Genomic DNA, 11,759 nt, shown 5'->3' with positions numbered 1-11,759 from the left:
TATGTCCCCACTGGATGCAACAAATGCCTCGTTTGTAATGGGTTTTATTGGTTTTGTCTCGTCCTGCTGGGAGACTATGGAAGCATATAGGTAGCGAAATTAAATTTAAAATACAATATGCAAAATGGCAATGCAATATTCAAAATGGCAATGTATTTCTGTATTTAAATTTACATTTTACATGATTATTTTAAAAATAATCTGATTTTGGAGTTTGACAATGAACACATTGCAACCATGCTTGGGACGGCCCACATAAATGAGCAAAAATGCTTTACATGTCTTGAAATAATAATTTCTGCTAATGTCATAGAATAGCACATTGTAATGCAGTGTTACAACGTGCCCCATCTGCGCAACTGGAGTTTAAAACTGGTTAGTGTCTTCTACTAGTTATCAAAGCATTAAAAAACTATCTGAACTGATAAATAACAGATTGGAGATTAAAATAATAGCAGATTTGTCTCATTTTAAATGAATAATAAAATCTGAGATGAAAAATTGACTTAAGCCAGAATTTAAATTTTACTATGGTAAAATAAATGTTCAGCGATATCTTCAAAATATTTTTGAATTTTGGCTCACATTTTTTCTCTATATAGTGTTGATATGGTAACTAATAAATACTGTACATTTTGTTATGCTAGCATGTGTGGAAATATTCAAACCACGTGTGTTACAACTAACCCCACGTTACTTTGTGCCCCGCGCTCCCCTAATGACTGTAAATCTTTCTGTCTTCTGACTGCTGAAATCAATCTTTCTGTATTTCCCCCTTTTAGAGAGCCATGGAAAGGCAATAGCGGATTTGTTCTTTTGCTGTTGGAGCAAATGGGAAAATTATATTTGATATGGTCTCCCAATTACCTCTGTAGAGGTTTACCCTGCTTTCCCAAACCATAAAGATGAAAATGGTTCACTGATCTGGTTCTTAAGGTCAACTGATCCATTCACAGCAGCTAACAGGTAAGGTTGAGTGGATGATGACAGGATATTTTTAATATTTGGCTAATATTTTTCTTTAATATCAATGTCATCCACCTTCAATATATGTAAGTTAGATGCGTAAAGATGCCAGTGTTTCTTTCTGTAGATGTGGATGGATTATCAGATTAGACATTTGCCATTTCCTCTCAATGCAGGGTCATAAAGACACTTTTACCTGTTTTCAAATATCAAGGTCTATTAATATAGTGAATTATGGGTTATATATCTGAAATGTGCTTTCACTGCAAACTAACAGAGGAAGGACGTATTTCAACATCAGACAATGGGAATGTGGGCTAAAAGGGCTGGCAGGCTTATCTTGAAAGATAAACTTACATTTCACGGGTAAAATTCACGCCTGTCATTGTATCATATCAATGGTGTAAACAGTGTGCCATCAAAAGTAGTGACCGTGAAAGCAGAGACAGAGAAAAATAGCTCAAAACTGGAGATAAAGACCGGATAAAGCACACCTATCTATCTCTGAAAGACATCAAATAAAAATACAGCTCAAATCAAAATCTAAATGGTATATTTTTAACGGTTCAGTGTTGAACTCTCAGTTGTGAACAAGGGGTCTCAGTGCCTGCCAAGGCAGCACTATGATTATTCAAATGAGTACTCTACCTTACATTTTAATGACTCTGTGTTGGGGGTAATTAAGGTGTCTATTAAAATAGAGAATCGTGACGATGAATACATCTTCATTCTAGTTTAACCACAATAACATGTAGATAATTGTCTGAGATTAGAAGACATCATCACTGTTATCAGCCCTCATCTAGAACTAAATGTTCCCGCAACTCAGGCACATTAAAAAGAGGATCAAATGCCAGGGTGGCTGATTGGACCGAATGATGAGCCATAGGTCTGTCTTTTTTTGCTTTGAGCTCTGCATGTAAATCGAGGATGGACAGGCCTTTTTTCTGTTTTTTTTTTTTTTTTTACTTTTAGAGAACTGTGAAACATAAACTAGATTTTACATTTTCTAGAGATGTGGTCGATGGTGTTTTGAGTTTCACTCGAAAGCCAAAACAGTGTATGAGAATTATGCTCCAACATGCACCAATTGACTAAGTGTTCTTCAAGAAAAAGATTCAAATATTGTCCATCATGAAGACTGCTATTTATATAGTCATAGTTACTGTTGCTGCCTTAGCAAACACCATTAAAAAAGAAGCACAGAGGGCCAGCACATAAATATGTTTTATCTAATTATGGGAATTTTTCAGAAATATAGATGGTAAATGGGTGGATGATTGTTCTGTGTTATAGTGAATTTGTTGGGGTCATCCAGTGTGAAGACTGAAGGAATGAAACCTGATTTGTTCACTATGAAGTAAGTTGTAGGTAGCTTTTGTGTGCACACGTACACACACATTTACTTAGATATCTAAATCTGGATCTCTACTGTATCTAAATCTCTCTCTATTGCATCTCTATTGTTTTTCTAATCAGCTTGTTATAAATACTGTAACCTAACCCTAACAGAAAACTTTATGCAATTTTTAAAAAACTTTTAAAAAAATGGTTTTTACAAATGAGGATGTCCCCAAAAGTAGATTTCAGAGATTTTACTTTTAGAGAACTGTGAAACATAAACTAGATTTTACATTTTCTAGAGATGTGGTCGATGGTGTTTTGAGTTTCACTCGAAAGCCAAAACAGTGTATGAGAATTATGCTCCAACATGCACCAATTGACTAAGTGTTCTTCAAGAAAAAGATTCAAATATTGTCCATCATGAAGACTGCTATTTATATAGTCATAGTTACTGTTGCTGCCTTAGCAAACACCATTAAAAAAGAAGCACAGAGGGCCAGCACATAAATATGTTTTATCTAATTATGGGAATTTTTCAGAAATATAGATGGTAAATGGGTGGATGATTGTTCTGTGTTATAGTGAATTTGTTGGGGTCATCCAGTGTGAAGACTGAAGGAATGAAACCTGATTTGTTCACTATGAAGTAAGTTGTAGGTAGCTTTTGTGTGCACACGTACACACACATTTACTTAGATATCTAAATCTGGATCTCTACTGTATCTAAATCTCTCTCTATTGCATCTCTATTGTTTTTCTAATAAGCTTGTTATAAATACTGTAACCTAACCCTAACAGAAAACTTTATGCAATTTTTAAAAAACTTAAAAAAAAAATTGTTTTTACAAATGAGGATGTCCCCAAAAGTAGATTTCAGAGATTTGGTCAGATTTAGCTCATTTCAGGGTACAAATTCATTCCCAAAATATGGTTAATCAGATACACATACATGCTAAACCACTAAATTCATTCAAATGAATGTGTACGAAAAAAAGAAAGAATGATCAAATTAATAAATCAAATTAAATAGAAAGGTTAAACATGTTGCCTAGCTGTTAAAGTAATAGAAAATACAAACAGACACACACAAATGGACACATAATTTGAACTTCATTCCAATACTATGCATAATTACCCCGCAAATGTATACCGTCATCCAGAAAGCCTCAGCGCACACACAGACATGCACACTGGCATTTAGTGCTGTTTGTGTTCATTCACCCCATGTCAAATCCATCGCACACACACACACACACACAGGAGAACTGTCATTTCATAACATCATGGTAAAATAAAAAATGAAACACTGCACTTATTACTGGAAATTTAGGCTTTTAAATGGTCAAGTCCTTTGGTTATTTGCATAATTTATTCATGTTTTTCTTTCTCTCTTCTGCCTTTGCACAATTTCCCCTAATTTGCATAGACTGTCCATTTAAGGGTCCTTAAACGGAATTATGCCCTGCATACTTTAATTGTTGACAATTACATTTAACTTGAAATAAAAAAAACTAAGCCATTAAAACATAAGTCACTGTGTGAGAATGTAAGAGGAAAAAAGTGCAAAAAGCCTTGAGAAGAAAAAGCTCACTGTAAGATATCTTCCTACACACACTGGTTTAACACCAACAAACACCTGAAAAATACAAAAGAACAAAATGATCTCATTTACCAGAATAACACTTACAGCCCACATAAACATATCGACTGTGTATATAAAATTACAATTAGTTATCCATCCATTTTCCTAACCACTTATATGTGATGCTGGAGCAAATTCCAGAATCTCTGGCTTTATGCAGAGAAACACCCTCAACGGATGGCCGGTCCATAAAAGGGCTACTGTAACACACATTCACACTCACACCTAGTGTCTCTCGATTTTATCACAATTATATCCTTCTATAAACTGCATTATTGCACATCATAAGTGATGAAAAAATTGGATGAACACATCACAGAAAGTGTAATGAAAAAATGTTAAGCTCTGTGAGATGCTTTAATAGGGAGTTAAATAACACAACCGTCCTCCACTGCAGGCCCACACACAGAAGTTTAGTTATCTCAGTGAAGAAATGTAATAGACTACATGCTCATTTTTGAAGCTAATTAGTACCGACTAACCATAACCCAAACACTACTTCTAAAAGAATTTGATTCACACTTATATTTGTGCATTTATAGCATAAATGTTTACTTGAATGATTTTTAACAGTCTCTTTGCACCCTAAAAAGTGTTTTTTTTTAATCAAATTTAGCTGATTTCTGGGTTTGTCCAAGAAGTAAAACTCACATGTAGTGTTTCACATCCATTGAACACAGCAAACAAGGCCTTAAGATAAACATATTTAATTAGCAAATTGTTTACAATACTCCAAAAGTCATGAAAACAAACACAATAGAGTCGATTGAGAATATGGCAACACACGCTCTCTCTTTTTGACTGCAATAACTCACAACTCAGTTCTAAATGTAACTGTATTTTATATATTGAGAACATATGCTGTAATATGCTGTATTTTGAAATGCAGAAAGGAGTCACTAACCACTACGTAAATGTGGTATTAACACAGTAAAACATCATGTGTGGTTGTAATGCACCTTTAACACAAATTCCCAGCACTCAGAAATACCAAACACAGCTGTCCAAAGTCTTGGTGTATACAACAAAACACCTTTAGAGAGTTTAGTGCACCATTACTGCAAACACTACAGGATTTCAGAGGTTTCTAGCCAAGGTTTTTTGTTTATGGCTGTAAAAGTGGTAATAAACTTTATGATATGCTTATGATGTACAGTTTTTAACATCTCAGTTTGGTTACATCACATTCTGTAGACATCTTTCCCTAAAAAAAAAGTACAGAATAAGAGGGGTTTGGGTATATCTTAGAAGGATTCTTACAACATTTTTCTAATTACAGGAAAGTTGCCAAAAATGGACAAATATCTCTGTTCCAAATCCTAGTGAGCAGCCTGGCTCAGCTGCCTACATAGGCAACATCCTAATAATTATGGAACCTCAAAAGACTCATCAGAAACACTCAGAGTCGGTATGTAAAGAGACTCAACTAACACGGTTAGTGATGTTAGCATGTTGCTAAGATAACAACTTCATAACCACAAAAAATACATAGCTCAAAATATTAAGTGAAAAAAGTTCAATTTTAATGCACAATGTTGCTGATTACTGTTTGGAACAGCCGTCATGTCAAGAGTGTGCTCACTAGGTTTAGGAACAGAGTTTTGCATAGAATGCTACAGACTATTGAATTTAGAACTATCTACTGAAACTATGTGAACAAAAAGGCAATCAAGCCTCTTAGTGCCTTACTTCTACAGTTTTAATACCAAACAACCCTTTTAATAAGACGACAGATCAAGAACTGATGTGATATTGATAATTTAATAATTCTCCTAATTTTCAAAATGATCAAGACAAAAACAGAAAAGCTGCAGAGAGAATAAAACAGGAAAATGTAAAAACAAACCTTCAAATGACCACAATATAAAAACGTGATGTGGAAGAAAACATTTCTCTTTCAAAATAAGGAAATATAAATGGCACTTTTGGCAAACAGCTGAAAAAAAAAAGTTAAAGAATGCCTGTGCTTTCATCTAGACAATGATAAATGTGTGTAGTTCTGTAAGGAAAAGTGTTTATGTCCTAATCATTTGAAAACTATACAATAACTTAAATAACTCTCACATTTTAGTTTTAAAGTTTGCGGTCAACAGGAAAGTTATGAACAGACTGAGCATGTGATAACACAGTAATACCACCGAAACAATGATGCGCTCCATTGCAGAGTGCGATTCATCATCATGATTGAGGTTTGTTCAGTTCATCCGATTTGGTTCAATTCACAATTCAATTTTGACCTGATGGATCTTTAAGCAGCCTTTTCAAGGAATTCCTTCCATTTGTCTCTTGGAATGACGCCAATTCACCCTCCTGCATTGAAACTGGACAGAAATAAAACCCGACAAAAAAGTATTCACACAGAGGGAGTGATTTTGGCTAAACATTTCCTTGTGATTTTGCTCCCACTCTGCTGCTTTGGTGATTGACTTTCATAAATAAGTATAATATCTTAATTCCCTTTGGCGGGTTTCACAAAGAATGGAAAGTAAATAAACAGAAAGATTTGTAGTGAAGTCAGCCAAACCTATTTCCAGTGCTTGGGATAAAGTAAACTCAACACTATTTTTAAAAATGCACAAAACCTTAAGTGAGGACAAACATGCAAAGTCATGTGCTCTCCTTCTCGCTGAGCATTTTCACACTTGGCCCTTAAGGCAATGTTTTATTTTTGGTGGCCAAGCAGGCCAAGACCGTCTCAGGAAGTGGCCGGAATAGTCTGAATTCCATTTGTTTTTATGTCTGCAGTAATGTTTCACTCAATATGGTTATTTTTCAAAGATAGTCTACAACATTTTTGAGACAACAGCAGAAATTGGTGGAAAAGACAGAACAGCACTATGACTGATAATTACTGTTATCTACCACACATTTTCAATCGAACAGCAAATTTTAAAGCTGCAGTTTGTAATTTTGTTTGGAGTTATAAAAATAAAGATTTTTAATTCAAACATTCCCCTCCACTTGACATTGGTCGGACAAATGAAAGTCCCGCGGCCAAATACACAAATCGTTAAGCCAGTGTTGATCAGTTGGGACACTCAAACAAAGTGGCACGGAACCACAGTGTTTACATTTTTTGGGAAGTGAACATATAAATAAGTGACTGTTATCTCTGCATATTAACCTATGAAAGGAGAATGTAATTTCTCACAGGAAAAAAACTACACACAGCAGCTTTAAGAACCTAAAGAATTGCAAATACTTTTTGCATAATGTTTCATAGAATGATCTTGTATCCTCTCTTAAAATGCAGCAAAAGTGCATACAAACTTATCAACAGACAAAAAACATTTTGCTTTGGACCACCTGGTTTCAAGTCAATTTAATTGTTTTTTTCCTAAGGACGGTATGTGAAAACGCCCTCTTCTTCTCTGTTAGACACACAGGCATATGCCATTTATCTGACAGACACTTTCCTGAGGTTTTTATCTGTCTCTCTCACACTCACACTCACACTCACACACATGGATTCTTTAAACAATCAGGATTTGTCAATTCTCCTGTGGAAAAAGGGGAACAGGATTTACTATTAAAGCTCACCACATAAATAACCATTACAAGGCCACAAACACACACACTCAGAATGTACACCATGGCAATATGGTCAACCGAAGCTAATGTCCAACCACCACATCTGTTACCGTTACTCCTTGTCGCCAATGCAGCCACAACACATCCATTAGACATATAAATTCCCTTGATGTACTCTCCTATCTCTCGGAATGAAGGAGCGAACTCTTTCCATCCCTCTCAGATATATGTGTCCGTCATGGAGGATATACTGGTTTGTCCATTCCTATCAGAGTGAGGAGGTCAGTGTCTCACAATGACCTGTTAAGCTCAGCTAGGAGGGGCATAAACATCATTGTCCTCTTTCCAGAATGGAGAAACTAATCTCCTCCTGTCCAATGTAGAGACCTCCTGGGCAGAATTCCCCTGCTGCACCTGTATTTTGAGGCCCTTGCATTGAACCCCAACTCTATGGCTTTGAGCAAGTCCCTCTACCTCCGATCCACTAGGAGGAGCACTCACACTTCATCAGCTCAAGCACTTCTGGTTGAGTGTGAGCACAACCGCTCAAGGTGTGTTTGTGTCAAGGCAGAGATGTTGATGAGAAGTGACAACAGAAGTTGAGGTAGATGGGAAGTGTTGTCCGGATGTATCATTGTTTCGTCCGCTCATGGCTACCGTGAGAGTCTCCAAGCTTCTTAAAGAGTCTCCATGATTAGCTGGCTTGAAGGATGAAGATGTTACATCAGCCGATCGGTTGAACCCATTTTGCTTGTCCACCGTTTCGTCTCCTGAAGGTCTGTATAGGGGACTGCCTTCAGACCTAGAGTCTGAATTAGAGTTGCCGCCAAAATCAAACTCCTCAAACACTCCAATCTCGCTTTGAGTTGATGGGTAATATGATTTTGAAAGGCTGCTAGCACTTGGGGCATCACTTTCAGAGACACTGGTGGCTGGGTATGAGTATCCCACAGCTGGAAGAGGGTTAGGAGCAGTTATACCTGCAGGTAGGTACGCCGAAGGAGGAGGGGGAGGACTGTAGCTAGCAGGAAGAACGGCCTGTGAGGGGTAACGGGTGTTAGGGTAACTGTATGCAGCTAGGTTTGGTGAGGTGCTAACATTGTAGGTTGATACCAGACTGGCATGGGAAGGGGTAGGGTGGAAAAGAGAGCCACCGTAAGTGCCTACAGGCTGCAGGAAGGGAGTGCTGTAGGGAGTGCTGCTGTACTCCTGATTCCCAGTCTGACCGTTACAACTGCTGCTGGAGAAACAAGGATCCGGAAGACTCCCGCTGCCTATAACCGGTGAGTTACACGCACTGACAGACACATCCGTCACACTGAGTGGTACTTTGGGAAGAAGCTCGGGGACGCAACCTAACGGAGGGTAGACACTCTCCAGCCAAGGCTCTGCCTCCACCTTCCGTCCATTAAGAAAGGGCGGCCCGTTATTCACAACACCAGGTCCCCTAATGGGAATAAGTCCACTTTCACAGGGTAGATCCAGAATGGCAGAATATCTCTCTGCATACCTCTTGAGCAGGTTAGAAGCGGTCAGAGCTGAAATGTCATCGTTTGCCCACGAATGTTGATACGCTGCAGCTGAGGTCGAACCTGTTAGCCTTGGATCCCTAAGTGCTTCGATCTTATGCCCTGGTGAACGAGTGGTGGAGGTGATGTCATAGTGTTGCTCTGCCCACTGGGACTGCTCAGGGCTCCACTGCATGGTCACGCCTGCCAGTGAAAAAAAGGTATGTCAATTCAAACTCATGGAAATTCATAAAAATCGGAAATATAAATAACATCATAAGCAAAAAGTTTCTGAATGTGCCGCCCACATGCATTTGCTACTCAATATGCAAACATGCTATAATTTGATATTTCTGTAAAAAAAACACTAATTATACTTATTATTCTACCTTATTTCCATCGCAATATAAATTAAGTGTGCTACAAAAACACCACTGAGAGAAAATGTGAGCAATTTAGGTTAATTAACGTTATTAGAAAATTACCACAGTTCCAGATAATGACCAATTCTGCAAGCACAAAACTCTTTCACAAAAATGAATAATATTATAAAATATTCAAATGAAAGACAACTGAAAGTGGATTTCACATACTTTTTTGAGGCATACACTAGCAGCTCTCTGAGCTGTTTTACGGTCTTTAGATTGACAGTGAAGTTTAAATTCAGCTGTGCACTCGAATTACCCCCCCCCACACACACATCAATTATAGCGCTGATGATATCATTAAGGTCTGATACTGAGATACAGCAGAAGGCTTCTTCTCAAGTGAATAAAATAAAAGCTCTTTAATGTAATCAAGGAACCTCATATTACACTCTCTTTGTCTCTTTCTCAGTTTCATTGACTCACGTACACCACGCAGGAACATAATATTTCAGCATACTGTAATAAAGACTGATCAATAATGTAGCTCTCGGCATTAGCAACTGAACCCGACAACAGATGTTACCCCTAAAAATACTGTATCTCTGTCATTTCAGCTTCACACATACAGTCCTGCACCAAAATTTTTGTTTGTGAAACAAAGAGCTTTTCTTCTGCATCGAACTTTGGCATATGGCTGTACAGAGGGAGAGAGATGGGGGAGAAGGGGGAAAAAAACAGAGAGATAATGTCCTTAAGCCATAAAATATAGCACATAAAATACTTCTAAGATGAAGAAACATTGGATTTTTTCTGACTTTGCAAGTACTGTGGATAAGCAAAACCTTGCGCATCGAAAACAATCCAATGTTTTGTCGAAATGAAATAAAGAAAGAGACATATACTGCATATTACAGCAGATGGATATTGATTTTGGGCTGATGGAGCAAAATTTACATGTTCTATCCATCTCAATTAAAAACTGCCCAATTACATTCAATTCTATCAAGCAGCAAATCCTCCTGATCGATACATGCAACTTGAGGTCATTCAGTGTTCTCTCATGGGAAAAGACTGGACTTACTGCAAACACACACACAAGAGGTGGAGCAACTAGTGCCATTTCCCTGGAAAGACTTTAACTGACATAAATTAGGACTTTGAAAGTCACTCATCACACACGCAATAGCTTTAACTGTTAAAAACTAAAGTTGTTTAGCACACACTTAACCAAAGCGACTTACAATACTGGGCACAAATCACACTAATGGCAATTAGCAGGACAGGTGGCTGAGAAATGATAGGATAAAAGAAGAAAAGCACAATAAAATGACAAGTGATTAAAAGCAATATCAATAACACATATGAAAGAGCTAAAGATGTCTTTTAACAACTTCCGAATTGCTTTTTTTCTCTTGTAAAGGTTGAGGCTAGTGAGACATAATAGTAGTCATTAATTCAGCATTAATTCTTAAATGCTTGCCTATAAAAAAATTGTAAATTCAGAAAACTAGATCGGTGAAGAAGATGTGTGCGAAAAACAGAACAGAAAATGTTTTGTTTTATAGATATTTTAAGTCTATGGAATTTTTTTATATTTACATTTATGCATGCATTTGGTTTTAGCCACATTACATTAGAAATACATTTTATTAGTGTATATGCATTCCCTAGCAATCAAATCCATGACACTGACATTGCTCTCGCCATAATATGCTGTATGAGCTACAGGATGTCCAGTTGCTTGTAAAAGTGATGACACACCTGTCCTCAACAAGCCACATGATTTGATCATTCATGTCTCTAGCAGAAGCGGTTTACGCGCCAAAGTGGGTTTGTTAAAATGCCTAACACTGAGAATGAATAATTGCAAGAACCGAGACTGACTATAAAACAACCTTAGAGGATGAACATGACGTTTAAAATAAAGCCTCAGTTAGAAACGACATCAGTCAAACCTCTTGAGATGAGAGCAGAAATTCCCAAAACAGTGCATGAAGGGTTCTTCAAAAGAATTACACACTAACTGAAACTCTTTTACAATACAAAGTACTATGCATCATGGAGGGGGCTATTTATTTAAATCTGAAAAAAGAAATATATTCTCTGGCTGTGTTTTCATTACATCCGCACCAGAGTCTAAAGCCAAAAGTGATGTGTTGTAAAGTCCAATATTAGCTGCAGTTTGCTGGAATGTTCTCTCAAATGCTGTCTTTTTGTTGTATCCTACAGAACTACCTGGACAATACCATTAGCCGCAAAGCTGCTGATCTAGTGTGTGTGTACTTTTGTGTGTATAAAAGAGTGTGTGCTGGTGCTTTAGAGAATGACTTTCTGTTGTTCCAATATACCCCCTGGCTACAAATCCTCCGGAGAAGGCACATCACACACACACACACACAA

At 37.2% G+C, this 11,759-nt stretch overlaps 2 protein-coding genes across 6 annotated transcripts in view; both read right to left on the bottom strand.

Annotated features, from left to right (window-relative positions):
- Window positions 1-7,492: 7,492 nt before the first annotated feature.
- LOC107677594 (fidgetin-like) overlaps window positions 7,493-11,759 on the bottom strand; it is an 11,862-nt gene continuing 7,595 nt past the window's right edge. Inside the window, exon 3 of the mRNA XM_016472539.1 lies at window positions 7,493-9,195. Within this exon, the coding sequence (XP_016328025.1) occupies window positions 8,030-9,195 (1,166 nt within the window). The 3' untranslated portion in view covers window positions 7,493-8,029. The remainder of the gene's footprint in view (window positions 9,196-11,759) is intronic.
- Window positions 8,328-11,759, bottom strand: part of LOC107677592 (protein cordon-bleu-like) — a 26,807-nt gene continuing 23,375 nt past the window's right edge. For all 5 annotated transcript variants that reach the window (XM_016472534.1, XM_016472536.1, XM_016472535.1 and 2 more), the window contains one exon: window positions 8,328-8,338. The gene's annotated coding sequence lies outside the window, so the exon portion shown is untranslated. The remainder of the gene's footprint in view (window positions 8,339-11,759) is intronic.

Source organism: Sinocyclocheilus anshuiensis, unplaced genomic scaffold (assembly GCF_001515605.1).
Source record: "Sinocyclocheilus anshuiensis isolate Anshui unplaced genomic scaffold, SAMN03320099.WGS_v1.1 scaffold472, whole genome shotgun sequence".
NCBI lineage: Eukaryota > Metazoa > Chordata > Actinopteri > Cypriniformes > Cyprinidae > Sinocyclocheilus > Sinocyclocheilus anshuiensis.
The sequence above is the reverse complement of the archived record's forward strand: the minus strand, read 5'-3'. Positions and strand labels throughout refer to the sequence as shown.